General features: G+C 34.3%; 2 protein-coding genes across 2 annotated transcripts; one reads left to right on the top strand and one right to left on the bottom strand.

Moving 5' to 3' along the window:
* Nucleotides 1-2,145: 2,145 nt before the first annotated feature.
* On the bottom strand, nt 2,146-2,772 carry LOC105042985 (uncharacterized). Its single transcript, XM_010920375.1, has one exon. The coding sequence runs from the start codon at nt 2,770-2,772 to the stop codon at nt 2,146-2,148; it is 627 nt and encodes a 208-aa protein (XP_010918677.1).
* Nucleotides 2,773-6,354: 3,582 nt separating this feature from the next.
* LOC105042940 (serine carboxypeptidase-like) lies at nt 6,355-11,919 on the top strand. Its single transcript, XM_010920313.4, is given in 11 exon segments — nt 6,355-6,599; nt 6,602-6,854; nt 7,078-7,094; nt 7,097-7,245; nt 8,434-8,553; nt 9,723-9,866; nt 9,949-10,099; nt 10,586-10,674; nt 10,765-11,023; nt 11,210-11,343; nt 11,541-11,919. Coding segments are annotated over 11 exon segments (1,506 nt in total). The 5' UTR covers nt 6,355-6,535; the 3' UTR covers nt 11,667-11,919.
* Nucleotides 11,920-20,303: the final 8,384 nt, after the last annotated feature.

Below are 20,303 nucleotides of genomic sequence, written 5' to 3'. Positions count from 1 at the left end.
CTAACTGGTAGATATTCCAATTACTCTATGCAGCCAAAGAAATCACCAAACGAATGGTCTCCATGCGTGCTACGGGAGCAAATACCTCCTCGTAGTCAATTCTGGCTTGCTGCTTGTAGCCTTTAGCTACTAATCGAGCCTTATATTTCTCCACCTTTCCTTCTGCATTCTTCTTTACCTTATATACCCATTTCACTCCGATGGGTTCATGACCTTCTGGAAGAGTAATAAGTTTCCATGTATTATTCTTCTGAATTGCCTTCATCTCTTCATTCATGGCCATCCTCCAGTTTTCATTCTTCACTGCTTCTTCAAAAGAGATTACATCCTCATTAGCATATAAACAAATGAGATTAAGGGGACTCGTCACCTCATAGAGATCTTGAATGCTTCTTGTCTTTCTGGATTCTTCATTTGAAGATGGAGATCTCGTGCTAGGTGATGAAGGTGATGTGGGATCTTCAACTTGAGCTTTCACTTGTTCTTCTTCTTCTTGCACCTCTATCATGTTGGTGCTCCAATTTCAGATTCCTTCTTCATTGAATTTCATATCACGGCTTATGAGGATCTTCTTCGCCTTTGGATCATAAAGTTTGTATGCCTTGGATCTCTGATCATATCCTATAAAGATGCAAGGATAACTCTTGTCATCAAGCTTGCTTCTCATTTGATCTGAGATGTGTGCATAGGCAATGCAACCAAATACTCTCAGATGAGATACATTTGGCCTATATCCATTCTATGCTTCTTGAGGGGTCCTTCCTTCAAGATTCTTTGTTGGGCAGCGGTTGAGAATGTATACCGCACAGTTCACAGCTTCCGTCCAAAACTCTTTTGGCATTTCTTTCATCTTCAGCATGCTTCTCATCATGTCAAGAATGGTCCGATTCTTCCTTTCTGCTATGCCGTTCTGCTGGGATGAGTATGGTGTAGTCAAAGTCCTCCAAATATCTTGAGATTTGCAGAACTCCTCAAATGCCTTCGAGGTGAACTCTCCTCCTCGATCTGATTTTAAAGCTTTGATTTTGCACACAGTTTGGTTCTCCACAAGAGCTTTGAACTTTTTGAATATCTCCAGGGCCTCACGTTTCTCCTTCAAGAGGTACATCCAAGTTTTCCTGCTAAAATCATCAATAAATGTTAGAAAATAATGACGACCTCCAAATGAGGCCGGTGTGATGGGACCACAAATATCCGTATGGATGAGTTGCAAAGGCCTTCGGGCTTGATGAAATGACTCCTTTGGAAAGTTAGCTCTTGAGTGTTTTCCAATAATACAACCTTCACATATTCCTTCAGGGATATCCCCAATGAGAGATAATCCCTTTACCATCGCCTTCGAAGATAAGAGTTTCAAGGAATCAAAGTTCACATGCCCGAACCTCAAGTGCCATAGCCATGTGTCATCCTTTATGCATGCACTCAAGCACTTTGTCATAACATACTTGATGTTCAATATAAACATTCGGTTCTTGGTCATAGGTACTTTTGCAATCAGCTGATCATATTTTCTTAAGTAAAGATATCTATCTTCCATAACAACATCAAATTCTTTTTCTAATAATTGACCAAGACTTAAGATATTTGTTTTCATATTAGGCACATGGTAAACATTAGAAATGAACTGTTGAGAACCATCCTTGAATTGAATTAGGATTTTACCTATCCCCTTCACTTGAACTTTTGAGGTATCACCGAAAGAAACATTGCCTTCCACTGTCTCATCTAACTCTTTGAACATGTGTTTGTACCCGCACATATGATTGCTTGCGCCGGTATCCAAGTACCAAATATTTTCATTGGAAGCTTCTTCTCCCTTCTCTGCTAGTAGCAAGATACCATCTTCTCCTTCCTCCTTCTTTGCATAGTTGACCTTCTCATGCACTTGGTTATTCTCATTATGGTAACATTCTAAGGAGTAATAATCATATTTACCACAAGTATAACATTTAATTTTACTTTTGTCATACCTTCATCCTCCTCTTGAGAAACCTCGTTGCCTTCTTTCGCCAGAGGGATCTTGTGTGCTTTCTTCATTAGGTAAGTCTCTTGTGTCTTCTCTTCCTCTGCCATGTCCAAAGAAATCTCATCCTCATCCACGGCCTCGTCCATGACCGTATCCACAGGTATAACTATGACTGCGATTTATTTGACTGCTTTCGCTAGTTGGGCCATCCTTCTTCTCATTGGTGGGAGCTTGCACTTCAAGGCTTGCTCCAAGGGTTCTTCTTTCCGCATCAAGATCCTCTGCTCATGGACTTGTAGAGAACCCATGAGTTCATCAACTGTCATAGTGTCCACATCTTTGGACTCTTCAATTGCAGCCACAACATAGTCAAACTTCTGATCTAAGGATCTTAGGATCTTCTCCACCACACGCTTGTCCTCTACATTCTCACCATTTCTTTTCATTTGGTTTACATTAGAAAGAACCTTTGTGAAGTAATCCGAGATGGATTCTCCTCCCTTCATCTTCAAAGTCTCGAACTCGCCTCTCAACATTTGGAGGCGCACCTTCTTCACTTTCTCAACGCCCTTATGAGCATTCTCGAGGATCTCCCAAGCTTGCTTCGAGTTGGTGGCACAAGCAACCTTCTCGAATCCGGCTTCATCTAGCCCTTGATAGATGAAATAAAGGGCCTTCTTGTCCTTTTTTCTTTGATCGAGAAGCACCGTTCTTTGTGCCGCCGTTTGTGCGCGGTCATCTTGGGGTTCTTTATATCCCTTTTCAACAATCTCCCAAATATCTTGGGAGCCTAGCAATGCCTTCATCTGGATGCTCCAATTCTCATAATTGGTGGTGGTGTGTCGTGGAATGGGGAATTACATGCTGTTGGATATATTTCCAACCTCCGAGCTCTGATACCACTTTGATAGAATATGTAATAGTGGTGGGACATACAACAATAGTACGAGAAACTATATAAAACAATGGAGCAATATAACTTTTTCTCACAAACTCTCTCTTTTTTTTTATTCTTGATACCACTTCACCACACCATATATTCTACAACAACCATTTATTTATAGGTATAAGAAATGATCTTTTGACTCCTCTAATAAATTTATCATTTAGATTTCCCATGTGACTCTTGGATTTTTCATGTGACTCTTCGTTTTTGCCGCTTCAATTAAATTTATAAAATGATCTTTCGATTTCTTTAAATATATTTAATATTTATTTTTTTCAATAGTACTTATGCTAATAGCCACTATTGACGCATTTGGAAGGAAAGAAACCAACGGATTTTCAGATTTGAAGCAGTCTCATCAACGGTGATAGGAAGGAATATATTATTTCTAGACCTCAACTGCTAAGAAGGAAGTGCTCAGCCAGGTTCATTGCATTCTCCATCAGCCTCTATCTTAACAACTGAATGAATCACCAAAGATCTGATCCCTGTGTGAAACTACCTTGTTATTCTCTATCGCTAAACCTCTTACGTGTGTCCTGCATGGAGGGGAAGCCATTTGACTGTTCCAGCATCTTTTTTTATCCCCTGTACTTAAATCATCTAACTAGACTTTGTAATTATTTTAGCACCATAATCAATATGCATGAGGGAGTACTTACTCCTCCATCTTATCCTCAAAAAAAGAAAACAAATAGTCAACCATAATTAACTCAATCATCCTTAGAATAGAGAAAGTAGAATAGCATATAGCCGAAAATAAAGAAAGAATTATTTTTTATTTATCATGATATTATCTATTAGAGAGATTGAACAAGCTTTATATGAAGAAAATCAACATCCTCAATCCCAAAGGATACACCATACTTATATGTTTGCACAGAACAGTGCATATATTTTGATGATGAATATATAAGCTTTTACATGAGCGCACATAGTTCTAGCATTGGACATGAATATTTAATCTATGTGGATCATATATTTTTATATTTAATTATTAGAGTGTATTAGTGGAGTCCAAGGTAAACTTTGAAAATTATGGGTTGGGTCATTCCATGAAAGAAAAAGAATGATATACATATGCAAAAAAAAAAAAAAAAAAAAAGATGAGGAATTTCCACAAAATTCCCAGTTTTCTTTATATTGATTGAATGAATGTAAACTTTATTATATAATTGAATTATCTTATTAGCTTATTTGCTTTGTATTGATTGGCATGAATTATGAGTTACTTATATCATCATTTTTTTTTATATTCAAATTGATCACTATACTTGTCCTTAATTCCTATTCATAAAGTCAGTTGCATATTCCTTGTACCTACTTATAAAATGGGTCTTTAATTTTATTAACACACTAATGTTATATTAAATTTATTGATAATATAATAGTTGCTCCATTAATCTCTGATTATATTCATCTATTTAAAATAATGTAGCTAACCTTTTAAATTGAAACAAAGAGATTTTTTTTCAATTGCAAAGATAACCTTTTGTCTCCTTAATTTAAATCAGCACCTTCCTCTTTCTACTACTTCTTTTACCCAAGCCATAAAAACATCAAAGATTTCTCCACTTTGAAGGGATAAGAGACAACTTGAATAATTAGCTAGCTTAATGGATCAGGCAAGGGAAATGATAGCGGAGAGAGGTGAGATATGGTTACCGCAGGCTTATGATCATTATTTTACATCAATTATTAATTAATATAAAGTTATTTTTTGAGTGAGATTTGAAATTTTTTTGTCACATGATATTTCACATGCAATGTGTTAAACACCAGTCTCTCTCTCTCTCTCTCTCTCTCTCTCTCTCTCTCTCTCTATATATATATATATATATATATATATGTATGTATTATATATGTATGTATGTGGTGTGTGTGTGTGTTGTATATATATATATGTATATATATTTATATATATATATATATATATGTGGTGGTGTAAAATTTTTTCTGATTATGAACTGTCATTAATTAATTAATTAATTTATTTTATTAAAAATAATTGATCATATGATCCAAATTAATGAATATGCATTAAGTCCAATGTTGTTAATGATCCTTATGTTTTGGACTATGCAGATCTTATATTTGGTGATGTGGTTGAGGCGGCACAGTGTAGGCCAGAATCTAACTTGAGTCCATAATGGAAGGGCCTGATAGATTTTTTTTTTTTTGAATGGCTAGGTTTCCTCTTCATTTTCTATAAATACCATGAATTAGTTTTCAGACTTGTCCTATTGAATAGCCCTGATGAGAGGAAGCTGTAGAGAAGGACTTAGCCTTCGATATTCGTCCGAGCATCCGAGTTTTCAGAATCAATGGCGAATACAGATACGCATCTATGATTTTAGATTCTAATCTTCTGCATATTATCTTGAGAAAATCTTACAATATATACATACATACATACACATACATGCCACTGAAATTAATTGTTTATATACCTATGTTGTATCATTTTGATTTATGATTTATTATCAAGTCCTGATGTGTAAAACTCGTTAAATACTGATTGAGCCTTCAAGTGACTCAATTAGCTGATTTTTGAGTCAATCCAAGTTTTTGGATTTTCGAACCATCTCCTTAACGTGTGATTATGGAATCCTAGACCCCGTGTTCCACATACATTAGCCAGAGAATTTTTCAACTAAATTAGATCAAGCATCAAAATAACTAGTGTCATTAGCATAAATTTTTTTTTTGAAGCTTTTGATTTCATTCAGTGCATCCGGATCATAATTCTTCACCCAGTTGGGCTCACCAACGAGTCAAGAAGAGGTAATGACAACATGATTCGTCATGTTTATGGGCAAAATAATACTATCTAAATAAGGCTCGTTTTCTTCTCCAGATAGTAGGCCAGGTTCTCCTGTCCTCTTCCCATTTTGTCATCCCCTTTAGTCTCTAACCACTCCCAGCTTTCCTGAAAGAGATGGTTAAGAACTAGTTTTTTTTTATATTCAACTTACTAACTAGTTTCTCTCTCCTTGACCTCTCTAATAAAAACTTAACAAACAAGTTATTACTTTAATGGCAATCTGGAAACTAACTTTTTTTTTTTAAGTCTATTAGTGTGTCTTCCATCCAATGGATACTTTAATGGGAGCAATAAGTAGTCACTCAAGAAAGTAGACCGAACTCAACTTTTTAACCGGAGCCAACGGCACCGCAGATCCAAAGCACAGGAGGTGGAGAAATTTCCGGAAAAGCTATAAGCTTTTTCTTTTGGACTGACAACAGTTACAAATTGATGGATATCTTGGAATACAAACAAGAATATATATTATTATATAAACAAAAAAATATTATTTTAAATTTTGTTCAGCAAAATTTAGTAGATAAAATTTCAAACTTTAGCATAACCAAAAAAAAAAAAAAAAATGGCCGCAACAAATATCTCCCTAAAAATCTCACTTGTACGCAACCATTCCTTGCACCCTCCACTCCAACCTATCGTTCTTTCTCCCCCTCTCTCACGTCAGGTTGGTTGGTTTCATTCCATTCCACTTCTCTCTCCCCTCCTCCCCTCGCCTTTTTATATAAACCCCTCGCTCCCTTCTCCTATAACCACTTTCCCTTCTTCTCTCTCCTCCTATTCCTCTAAATTCTAATAAAAAATGGGAAACCTCTCTCTCGTTCTCTTCTTGTCTGCCCTCCTCCTCTTCTCCCCCTTCTCCTCCGCCACCTTGATCCCGACGACCTCCGCCTCCCCTCGTCGGCGACCTTCCCCTCCGTCCACGCTGAGACGCTCATCCGATCCCTCAATCTCCTCCCCAAGGACCCCTCCCCGGAGCCCGTCGCTGCTGCCGCCGATGCGCCGGCGAAGCGGATCGTCGAGCGCCGGTTCGACCTCGTCGGACTCTCCGGCGGGGTCTCCGTCGACGACCTCGGCCACCACGCCGGCTACTACCGCCTCCCCCACAGCCACGACGCCCGGTGAGTCCTTTTCCTCCTCTTTTCCCGGCTTTTCCGGGTTGAGGTCCTGATCTCCTGCTCTTGTGGGTAATTTGGATGGTAATTGGGTAATGGGGATCGAGAAGTTTGTGTTTTGATGAGAAACTTGCATGGTTCTGCAATTAGGGTTTCGCGATTCGTGTTCGTGCTGCTATTTTTTTTTTTTGCATGCAATTTGACTGAACTATTGCGTGGTTACTTTTAGGATGTTCTACCTGTTCTTTGATCGAGGCATAGCAAGAAGGACCCGGTTGTTATTTGGTTGACGGGAGGGCCCGGCTGCAGCAGTGAATTGGCCGTTTTCTATGAGAATGGGCCGTTTACTATTGCTGAGAATATGTCGCTCGCATGGAATGAATTTGGTTGGGATCAGGTATAAATTACAATAAAATTTAAAATGTTCTTTTTTATCAAGCTTTTATTAGCCATTCTTCTACATCCCCCACCCCACCAACAAAAAAACAGTTGATTTACATTATTAAGTTTCTGTTATTAACTGTTAATTTCTGTGCTGAAGATTTATTTAGTTATTGCATGGTGTGATTACCTTGGTAGGGCACCAACAGCAGCTTGAACTTAGGATCCGTAGAAAATTTAAAGCTAATGGTGTAAGACGAGGGAGTAAAACGCTCTTGTTTCAAAAGGTTTAAAAAAAAAAGGGGGCTGGGGGCACGGGAGAGAGAAAGCTAACTAACATAAAGTCAATCTGCTTTGTAAAAAAAATTTCTTTGGGAGATCGGATGCTTTGTCTATATCTTTGCAATTCCATCTTTTTATTTGCCATTTCATTGCTGCACATAGAGATGCATGCCTCTGATGTTTCATCAAAACGTCAATGCACAAACTTTAATAGTGCCAAGTAGTGAATTTGTAGACATGGAACACTATTTTTCCAAAAGATGGGTTAATTTTTAAGTTTTTTCTCAAAACTCAGATGAGAACCGATTGGATTAGGATCACATAAACTTGATTATAAAATTGATTATATAAGGGTAGTCTGTCATGCGTGTTTTCTAAATATGTTTTCTCAATTTTGGCCAAAATTATCTGAAGTGGAAGGATTGGATAATTACAGCTACAGGCAGGGCTGAAACATTTCATGACAAAAAAAAAAAAGATTTTTTGTATTCCGTGTATTGACTGTCGCACATCTCTGGTTGTACATAAAGAAGCATTGTAATGCTTCTTGCTACATGAAAACTTTTGTGTTAACTCCTTATTTATGCATAAGTATATATGCATCTAATCTTATTTGTTACGTGTCAATTACATTATATGTAGTTGAATTAGCCATTACAAGTATCCATTGCATCAACCGTGTGACCAGCGTTCAACTATTTTGTCTAAATTTAGAACAAAATTGTCTAAATATAGGTTTCAATATAATTATGAAACCTGGAAGTGCTTTTACACAGCTTCCTTTCTTTAAATTCATTTGTAATTATCTAATCCAGATGAAACTAAACAATGCTTTTTTTGCTGAATGATTTCATTTTCTCTTCTCCAATTTTCAATAAACAAAATATAACTCTTTTTTCTTTTCTCTCTATGAATTCTGCAGGCATCAAACCTTTTATATGTTGATCAGCCTACTGGAACTGGTTTTAGCTATAGCACGGATAGCCGTGATATTCGTCATGATGAAAGTGGTGTTAGTGATGACCTGTATGATTTTCTGCAGGTACCCAATATTTCTGTAGTACATTGTAATTATTCTAAGTCATGTTTGAAACGTTTCATGTTATCTGTTATTGACAACCACCAAGGTTATACAGTAAAATGCAAGCGTGAATTATGTGATATTAATACTCTGAAATCATCCTTGTTAACTAAAAAAGTACTCTCATAACTTCTGATATAAAGCTGCATTTCCTAATTTAATCATGAATTTTCCTGACAAAACATTTATTTATAAATTTATGGCTGAAGTGTTCATGATTGACAAATGTTTCTCGATTTTTTTATATGTAAAACTTTATTTTTCTATTTGTGCATATCTTATTTTTCTTTTACTATTTTGTTCTCCTTGTTCAGCAATGTTTTCTCACCACCCCCTGATTTTATTGTAACATGTTGTGTTGCATATATGTTTGGTTTCCATTCAGATAGTGATTAACATCTGTAAGTTGGTAGCAGAGTGAGTCAAACTTGAAACATTGCTTAAATTAATTTACTGGCGTTTGGATTTCGAATTGGTTATAAAGGTCCAATAGATGGCAATTGCTGTCTTTGCCTTTGGTTTTCTGACGTATATTTTTTGTAAAGCTTATCTGAGTAGACTCTTTGAATGAAGTATATGAATTCAAGTCAGTTTTCTTCATGACATCCTATCCCTTTTTTTTTTTTTTTTTTGAGAAAAGGAAGGCCAGAGCTTACTTAATTTCATGACTCATGAATTCCATTCTGCATCTTTTTGAGCATTAGATGTAAAATGTTATCTCACAGTCAGTTATTTTTTGTTTATATGATTTGATCATCTTTCTCGATAGAATTGAAATATTAGTCGAATTACAGTATGTGCTGGTGTTTGGTCATGCTTGTTTTTCATATTTCTTGCCCGGAAAATTGATGGGGCAGGACTTGTCTGTAAATTCCAGCAATATATTGAAGGAAAATGGAAGATAGGTAAAAATATCTAGAAGTGCAATTTCCATCTGGCCTGCAGTTTCCTCCCATTCACCATGTCAAAGTTTCTCTATTAAAGATTCTTCCAACTTTGCAGTGCAGCAGTCATTGTTTGTTTTTCGCCTAGATTAGATTTGTTACACTGGTACCTCCCATTTTACTAGACTCTAAATGAGAGCGCCTATTTCTTATGAGGGGATTCTCTCTTATTTCTAATGTTCTCAGGCCTTTTTTGCCGAGCACCCAGAATATGCAAATAATGATTTTTACATAACTGGAGAATCATATGCTGGGCACTACATTCCAGCTTTTGCAAGCAGGGTTCACCAAGGAAACAAAGCTAAAGAGGGCATTCACATAAATTTGAAGGTACACTTTTCATAGTTCTTGATTGATAGTCTAAAGTATGACCTCTTTATATTTTGGACTTAGTTTGCTTTTGGTCATACAGGGCTTTGCCATTGGCAATGGACTTACCGATCCAGCAATCCAGTATAAAGCATACACTGATTATGCATTGGATAATGGAATTATCAAAGAATCAGACTACAAAAAAATCAACAAGTATTATCCAGCATGTGAATATGCCATCAAACTTTGCGGTAATCTGATGTTCCAACCTTCATAATTATCACTTCAATCCTTTTTTTTTCCTTTATTTACTAGTGAAAGCATATTAGATTATTCAATGGTACCCATAGTCACGCATACTGGGAATATTGTATATACTTCAATTGTTTCCATATTCATAATCATGTTGCCCTAGTCACCATGTTCTTATCATTGACTTCTTTCATATTGGTGTCTTCACTTTTCACCTGTGAATCATGTCCTGAACGGGAAAATTAAAATAATGGGATGTCACTGTCCTTTTTTTTCTTTTTCTATGTCTTTTGGAACATTTCTTATTCTGCCTTTGAGACAATGCATATGCACTTCCTATCATGCTTGACTGCCACCCTGCATACTTCTCTGCTAATATATACAATCATTAGAACCTTCTCAAGCACGTCGGTTTTTCTCAATCTTTTATTACCACAAATTTTGTTGAATAGGTAATGATACTGAATATGAATGTCATGTTTCAGGTACATCAGGGACGATATCTTGCTTAGCTTCCTATTTGGTTTGCAATACCATATTTAGTTCCATCATGAAAATAGCAGGAAATACAAATGTGAGGACATACGGTCGTTCTTTCTTTTTCGTTTCTTACATGGCATATGAAACTGGAGTCTCACTAACTTTGTGCTCTGAAATATTGTAGTATTATGACATTAGGAAGCAGTGCGAAGGGAGCCTCTGCTATGATTTTTCAAACATGGAAAAATTCCTTAACCTGAAGTCTGTCCGAGAGTCCCTCGGAGTTGGAGATATTGAATTTGTTTCATGTAGCCCAACTGTGTACCAGGCCATGCTTACAGATTGGATGAGAAATTTGGAAGTGGGAATTCCTGCTCTTCTTGAGGATGGCATCAAGCTGCTTGTTTATGCTGGGGAGTATGATCTCATATGCAATTGGCTTGGTAAGCATACACTAATCTTTCTCTTGGTTTTTTGATATTTTTGCGTGGGACCAATTTTAGCCTTGCATCCTCAACCCCTTTCTCTCTCTCTCTTTTTTTTTTTAAAAAAAAAGGTAACATTCATCAAATGTTGAGATTTTAAAAATGACACATTAACACATAACATATTTTGCCTCCTTCGAGCAGGAAACTCGAGATGGGTTCACTCCATGGAGTGGTCTGGCCAGCAAAATTTTGTGTCATCACCAGAACAATCTTTTACAGTGGATGGTAAAGAAACAGGTGTTTTGAAGAGTCATGGGCCTCTCAGTTTCCTGAAGGTACCTTTATTCTCTTTGATCGCTTGTTCTTGTTCCCAAGCATTACTATGATGAACTTCGCCACCCAGCACATGTTAAATTTCTAACGAAAGCGAGCAATGCAGGCCTTTTTTTTTTTTTCCTTCTGTAATTGTCGAAATGGATTTAGTTGGATTATGGTACTCATCGAGCCCAATTTTTTGCATCATGTGCAACAGGTTCATGATGCAGGTCACATGGTCCCAATGGATCAACCTAAGGCTGCTCTGGAGATGTTGAGGAGGTGGATTCAAGGGAATCTTCTGGAACTTTCGGATTCAGAGAGCCTTGATGCTGAAATGTAACTAGTGGAGTCTGCTTGGGCATCTTCACATGGGTTGTGGAAATTGATAGGAAGAGGGGGCTAATAGCAATGGATGTTTTCTTCATTTTCTTGGTGACTTGATTGTTGTTGAGTTCCTACCATATTTACCTCTGGTTTTTATGGCTCGAAGTATGTCTTTTATTTGGTGACTGACAGTAACATATTTACATGTAACTGAGTGAAAAGCATTCTATTCCCTAGTTAAATATCACACACTCCGATTATTTGGTTTATTTGATGATCGAATAGAAAAACAGAAGGTTAATTGGGTTTACCATAAATTCTTTGAATATGGTGGCACTTCGGTTCAAACTAAGAGAAGCTTTGTTCTTCACCATGCTCTGTTTGTGGTCCCGTATGTGCAATTCATTTTTCTCTGCAGTGCCACAATGTTGTTGTCGTGTGGAGAAGATGACACCTTTTCCAGAAGGTAACCCTGTCAGGCTGTAACCAATCTGTAACTTGTGCTTCCTTTGCTCAAGAGGAAAAAAAAAGGTTGGGGGGGAGACCTTGTGCTTCGACTTCAGGTATCACGTAGCACCAAATCTTTCACGCAAGTCTCCAACCATTACCTCAACGTACCTGACTGCAAAGTACAGCCCCACATTCTTGTCCGAGCTCTCTTGGACAAATAATATTTTGCAAGTCCTAGTCTATCTAATACGTTCAGTGTGGTCTCGGATTGTCAAGTGTTGAGATTTAGGCATGCTATGTGCCGTGCCATGTTTTGAGCTAGGGGGGGGCCATGCATGACGTTGCAGAAAAACCATGTGCTTGTACTGTTGGTGCCAACATGTTGATGGCCGAGTAGGGCTGTAATTGAGCTAGGGCCGGCCTGATTTCGAGTCGGGTTTCAGGCTAAGTTCGAAAAAGTTCAGGTGGGTTGGGCCTAATTATAGGACCCATTTGTCTTTCGGATCAGATTCAAGTATACCTTTGGTCCGGCTTGGGTCTAAGCCCAAAGTCTAGTCCGAATATTTGGCCTGAAGTCGGGCTCTTGATCCTCTACTATCGAGATCGTGTTGCCTGGCTTGAAGAAGAGCGTATCCGACCGCATCCTCCGAATAATCGACTCCAATGAATCCACACCCCTCGACTCTTCTGACGCCGTCGAGAAGCTTTCTAACTCCTCCAGCGAGTGGGTGAAGCATGATTCGATCGACTCTAGGTACATCAAGTTCATGGTCTTGTAAATGTCACCCCATCCGTTGCTCAGAAGGAAGAGTCTTTAAATGCTTACAAGAAGGCCAGGCCATGAATAAGAATGAGAAAAGAGAAATAAGAAAAGGATCTTGATTTGTCTCTATGTTTGAAAAAGAGAGAGCACCGAACTCCTTTTTGGCCTCCTAACCTCCACCAACAGCACCTTCTCGTGCTTAGCTACCCCTTATCCTTCTCCGATGGAAATCATAATCACCATAGATGAAATATTTCCATTGATCGGATGGGTGGCCTATGGTTTCTAATATGGTGGTGTTGGCAGAGAGTGCAACAGGACGGATCTGGCATTGACATCGTTGGGTGGGTCGCCAATGATGGGCGAGCGATCATGGTGCATAACAAGGTGAAGAAAGGCAGATGTCGAGGATGGTGGCAATGAGGATCACATCCCAGCAAGGATCCCAGGGTGGAGGATCTCGACTGTCACCTCAATCATTTGGGAGGACCTTATGAGTAGCACATGGAAGGAGAATTGGGTGGCAGAGATCATATCAATCAGAAGAATAGCCAATGCGCCAAAAAGATGATCTAAGAGGCCTTTGTTAAGCTCTACTGAGGGTTGGTATGACTGAAAATCTAATTGGACTGGTCCAATCGGATTTGTTCTAGGCTGGGTCTGAGTTTTTCAAATACTTTCGGGCCTAGGCCCAACCCAAAGTTCGAAAAAAAATATTGGACTAGGCTGGATAGGAGTGTGGCTTGACTTGGCCCAGTCCACTTCCAACCGATGGCCGAGTGGTAAGGGGCAACTGCTGATGAAAGCCCAAGAAAAAAAAAAAAGAAACCAAATGGTGAAAGATATATTTATCTTTGAATAGAAGTTTAAAAAGCCAAAAAAAAAAAAAAATGAATGAAAATGACACATTTGGTATTACTATGAGTTTGATGTACTCAGATAAGAATAGAGGTTGCCAAAATGTTGAGGAGAAAATAATCTTTTTTAAAGGGTGTTCTTATTTTATTAATACAATCATGGCTTAATAAATAGGGTTTGAAAAATATTTGTTTTGAAGGTCCAAAAATAAAAAAAAATGCCACATTTCATTTTATTGTAGTTTTATGAGAGAATGGATGTTGAATAGAGAGGTAGGATCCACGTGAGACAAAAATGAAGGAGCAGTGCATGTACAGCTAGAAGTGGCTTGTTTGTGATCGTCGTTCATTCGAATAATCTCTATGGTCGTGTCACCATAATCAATCCTATATCTTCATTACTTGGGTCTAAAATTATCCCCTTCTTTAAGTGGAGAAAAGAATTACACTTTGCTAAGGTCTATTTATATACTCATCAGAAAAAAACTAATAGGTGGCTGCTGCAAGGACGCTATGGCCTTCCTCTTTTCATTGTGCATCATTTGAGTAGAGGAGGACTAAGCGAAGCATGGGCCATAAGTTTTCTTCCCTTGGATCCCTTCATATTTTCATTTTTTTGTTTATCAAAGTATGGATGTGTTGCTGCCGGTTGATATAGTAGCCATTATTGGTCCATGTTGCATCATTTTGATATGAAAAAAATCGAGACAATCTCTAGGTTGGATGCTACTATATCAGCATGTTGTATATTGCATGGATTTTGAGGAGGTTGGGGGCTGGTGTAAGAGAGGAGAGAAAGAAGAAAGTCAAAATAAAAAATTCTTTACTTTGAAGTGATATGGTAGTCAAACAAAAAAAAGGTATCCACAAGAATTATTTAAGTACAGGCTATCACCTATTGCATTGCTTTAATCAATATATGAGAACCATCCGGTTGGCCTCTATTTTTTTTTTTAAAGGATTATCTAATAAGTTTGTGTGGAAGACCTTCTACCACATGGTTTTTGAGGTAATAGAAGGGTCGACTTGCATACTTTTTAAATTTTTTTTTTTAAAAAAAAGAAAAAAACTGATGATAAAAATTTGAATGATGAAGAAAATTAGAATTAGGGTATTTTTATTTTTTTTGGATATATGTAAGATTTGTTAGGGTCCGAGCTTGGTAGACGGAATCAAAGGAAAGAAAATAGAAGATGGAGGGAATTAGGGTTGGGGTTAGGTTTTTTCTTTAAGAGATAGAGGTAGGATTTATTAGAGCCAAGATTTAGAGATCGGAGGAGAAGAAAATGAAAGATCAATGGGGATCAGGCTAGGGTTAGGTTTTTTATTTTTTATTTTTTAAACTAAGAATGCAAGATTAGTTAGGGTTAGGGTTTAGTTAGAGGGATTGAAGAGGAACAAAATGGAAAATTGAGAGGAATTAGGGTTAGGTTTTTCATTTTAGGGATCATATGAGATTCCTTAGGGTTAGGATTTGGTGAGAGGGATCAGAGGTCAGAAAATCAAAAATAAAGAGTAGAGATGAGAATTAATATTTTCTTTTTCAAAGAATAGAAGAACCATTAGGGTTAGGGTTGGATGAATGGGATTGGAAAAAGATGAAGAAAAAGCAATGGTCAGGGTTTTGATTTCCAAGGAGAATGGGTAGAAGGCAAGAAAATAAAAGACAGAAGAGATTAGGATTAGAGATAGAGAAGAATGAGAAAATACTTATTATGGATGTGTTCGGTCTACGGTAAACCTAGATAAAGAAGATGGCAATAGAGAGTTTGGTCAAGAGGATGGCCGAAATTGTGATGCTTCATGATGTTGGAGAGTGCTATTGGATGGATGGAGTAGAGGAGAGAATTAGGAGAGGAGTGGAGGAGAAAGATCTCCAATATAGGAGGAGAAGAGGCTGAATGGAGTGAAGGAGGGGATTAGGAGAGGGTGAAGAAGGATCTCGAAGATAGAAGGCATTGGAGAATAGAAGAAAATGAGGCATAGAAAAGAAAGGAGAAGAAAGGGAGTGGGTGTTTTTCTCAAACATGTCCTCAATTTTTTTAAAAAATATGTTTTAACCTCCAAAAAGGCCAATGATAAAATTGATTAATAAAAATATTTTATTATAGCACTTAGTTAATTAAAAAATTGTTAGCATGTATATTTTTTGATTATCGTTAGTTCATTAAACAAGTTTCTTGATCATATTAAATTACTACCAAATTTGTTTTAAATCTTGGCATAAAATGGAGGGTGCTCATGTTATTTTATTTTTTTTTGGATATTTTTATGATAAAAAGGATTTAGAACTATTTATCGACAAGTAATTATATATGGTCTCGAGAAGTATTAAATTTGTGATTTTATGATTTGTTAGAATAGCTTTATACTAATTAATTATAATTAAATATTTTTTATCAAAATTATATAATATTTATCCATATCAAAATTTTGTTTAGATGTTTCTTTTTTTTGCATTGTATATCATGTTTATTTAATTTAATAAGTTTATCATCAAAAATAATTTTTTTAAGGAGGGTAGGGGATGTTGGTTATTATTGAAATAACTAATTTTTGGATCAATTGTAATTATAAAAATGGAGTTAGCAAAAATTTCATAAAAGATGATGTTGCATGATATTACTAAGAAAATTAAACTTTTCAGTCCATTTATGGAATGAAAGTTTAGAGTATGGTTGATTGTACTTATGTAGACATCATGATAGGATGCAAGCAAGAAGATCCTAAGGTCGCCAGAGTTTAGGGATGCACAAAAAAAAATGAGATGAGCCGGATGAACTTGGAGTAGAGTCAGTGATAATTAATTTGAACAATATGTTTAAGTTTAAAGTTGGAGATTTTAATTTTGAAGATAAACAGTATTATAAATGTTTGTATAAAAGAGTCAATTTACTCATAACAATCTTGCACATGAATATAGATAGCTCAAATGGAAGCTTAATCTTGGTATATAAAGTATATTCATGAAACTATATAACAATAATAGATCTATATCTAGTTTATGTTGTTGTGAAGAAAAAATGAATATATCATTGTTGAAGCAAACTCCAAATTTTTTGGATATTTTATTTGATTACTCTGAAGATAAAAGAGCATGAAAAATGTTTAGAAAATATTAAAACTTATAATTGATATTTGCATTTACATTAATTGGAGTAAAAGTTGATAATGAAATTAATAGTAAATCTAGATTACATGTATTTTGGATAAGCAGATGGAATCATCATAAAATATGTTTCTTCTTTTTGATGGATGAAAAGAGATCTAAATTTGTACAGCTCTACATATATGATACCAAAAATAAAGTTAGTAAAAGAATGAAAGTACTAAATCTAAATCATATTTCTTCAAATATAAATTAAAAATCATAGATATATTAATGCAAATATTTGATCTTGAAAACTAAATTATTAAAGCTTTCAGAATGGTGAGAGATCAATTTAAATAGTCAAAATATTTGCCTGTATAATTAAAATCAGTGGAAAACTGTCTGGAAGATAGTGCACTGTATATTGCTCCTTTATGTTCCAAAATAATGGGTGTAATTGTTGGTGATCTTGGATAATTAGATGACCAACATGATATTATTATAGAGTATAAAATAGAATAATTAAAATGTATCAGTGAGTTGCATCCTAACTTTATAGCTATGCAGTATCTAATTTTATTTTTATTTAATGAAGATAATTTTAGAATTGATATTAAATACAAAAATTTTTGGACAGATAATTATCTATGAGAAAGTATGTTATTATAAAAAAATTTATGCTTATAGATTGTAGCTAAGAACGGAAAGACATTAATAAGGAAAGGATGGTTGTTTCAACAATATATATTTGATATTTTTTCATGTGTTGAAGAAGAGTGATTGGACTATATTAGAAAAAATTAAAAGATTTTAGATCAAAAATTTATCAGGATATTAAAGATATGACTATTAAAGAGGATGTTGATGGTAATGTTATTAAGAAAAGAATTATTTTATCATCTAGTTTCATCACTAGTCTAAGATATATAACACAAAACTATCAAGATGCAATAGCTAATTATTTGCAAATAACATAGATATCCAGATTTGTTTATCATATTTACCTGCAATATATAATGATCGAAAATTTATATTGCTTTGAACCTAATTCCTGGCCAGAAACCAAAAAATGGCTTAATATTATTGGTAGAGTTTTTAAGATGAAGCTTGAGAAATTAACTTTGCATATTATAAAAAAAAATATTTCAAAAAGATAATTATGGATATGCAGCTTTTTCTTTTATGGAGATCTAATTTTTAATATATTAATTGATATAATTATAAATGATATTTTTTAATATGATTTTTAACATTTTATTTATAGCTTTATACATGATAAAATTTTAGAAATATGTTTTATCATATATTCATATCATATTTTGATTGGCTTCAAAAGATAAATATCCAACAATTGAGGATATATATTTATAATCTATATAGAATTGTCTAATAAAATCATGGAACCAATTGGATATCAAAGTATTGTAAAACTTATGATGAACGGTCTATATGGATTAGCTAGTTCAAAATCATCATGTATGACCAAAGGATAGTGTTCGAAATATTTTTTAAAAAAGTTTTAAAAAAATAATGATCAATGAAAATAGATTTACTATTTACAAAAGAAAAAATGATGATTAATATGCCATGAAGAATGATAACAAACTTGATAATAGATTCATTATTCTGCATAATTTGGATTTGATCATCATTATTAGGCACATATAAATAGTGAGCATTAATATAAACATGTTGATAAAATTAAAAAACTTATTTAGACTGTATATATTTGATAGTGTACGAGGCTATATAAAGATTATTTGAATTTGATATTCATTTTAAAGAATCAACTATTGAATAATTGATAGTTAAAAATTACTTATCACAAAAGTCAGAGCTTGATATATATTCTTGCAAGAATAGATGTGAAAAAAATTATGTTTACAAAGTGGATACAGATTAATGAATTATTTGAAGATGCTTGAAACCTAACATACATAGAATTTCTTACAAAATAGTTGTAAAATTTTAGAGATAAAATTTGGATAAGAAAAAAGTAGAAAAAAATGAATTGACAGAATTATCTATATTCATCCAAGTTTTAAAAAATTATATTATTTAAGAATACTTCTAGATATAATCAAAGAACCATTAAATCATGATGAAATCAAAACTATAGGTAAAATCATTTATCCTAATTTCTAATTAGCATATCATGTACTTGGTCTATTGGTTGATGATAGAGAATGACATAAAGTATTAGATGAAACTTCTCATTAAACAATAACATTTGAATTAAGATAATTATTTATGATATTGATTATTTATTATGGATAGTTGATCCTAATAAATTATTGCAAGTATATTGAAAAGTTTTTACAAATAATATTGTTTGCGGATTAAAAAATATGTTGAAACTACTTAATCTACAAATGCTAAACTTATAGTTAAATTATCTTTCATTTGAGCTAGAAAAATTATTCAAAAAAATTATTATTTTCTTTCAGATTATAATCTTCTTGTGTCCAATAGAATCATAGCAAAGGAAGTAAATAACAGACTATTAAGGAAAAAATTAAATTATAATACATAAAAATTAGAACAACAATACTCAATATTATTCAAAGCATTGAATAAAGAATAAAAAATTATTTATGATATTATTTTAAATATTATAAATGAAAAAATAAGATGGATTACTTTTTGTATATAGTCACAGAGAAACAAAAATTTTTTTTCTAGCAGATAATAATTTTGAAAATACAATCCCAAGGAAATATTATTTTGGCTGTTGCTTTTTCTTCAATAGTATTATTTTTGTTATTCGATGGGTTGATAGCATATTTAAGATTTAAAATTCTTATTCAGATCGATAGATTCTCTATATATTAAATTAAAAAAAGTACCTAACTTGCAGGATTAATTGAATCTACAAGTTTAATAATTTAGAATAAAATTCTTATGAATGTAGAATTATTTCAAATCACTAGACAAATCTTTAAAAGATATTTTGAAATCAAAAAATATAAATATTTAAAAAAATTATTTAGTAAAAAAATAATACTTCTTGGAGAAGATTTTAGATAGATACTTCGTATTATTATTGGAAGAAGTAGAACAAAAATAGTTAATGCATCGATAAATAGATCATACTTACGAAAATATTATAAATTTTTTTATTTAAAAAAAATAAGATTGTTGAATAGTCATCTAGATGAAGAATCTAAAGCATTGATAGCGAATTTTTGTAGATCGATTTTAGATATAGATAATGGTACAATATTGGCTATCAAGCTTGAAGAGAATAAAGAAGAAGCAAGTTAGATAGAGATTTCAAAGAACTTATTTATAGGCACAAAAAAAAAGATCATATTCAATGTATTGCTTCCCTATTTATCCTGATTTTATAAAAAAATATGATGATCCTGTGTATTCAAAAAAGAGAGCTACCATATTACATCTAGAAATGAGATGATCGATGAGATAAACATAGATATGCTTTCTCTAGTGCTATGTAAAAAAAAAAAATAGTTCTGATATAAGTTGTAGGAT

The sequence above is a fragment of the Elaeis guineensis genome, chromosome 4, assembly GCF_000442705.2.
Source record: "Elaeis guineensis isolate ETL-2024a chromosome 4, EG11, whole genome shotgun sequence".
NCBI lineage: Eukaryota > Viridiplantae > Streptophyta > Magnoliopsida > Arecales > Arecaceae > Elaeis > Elaeis guineensis.
The sequence above is the reverse complement of the archived record's forward strand: the minus strand, read 5'-3'. Positions and strand labels throughout refer to the sequence as shown.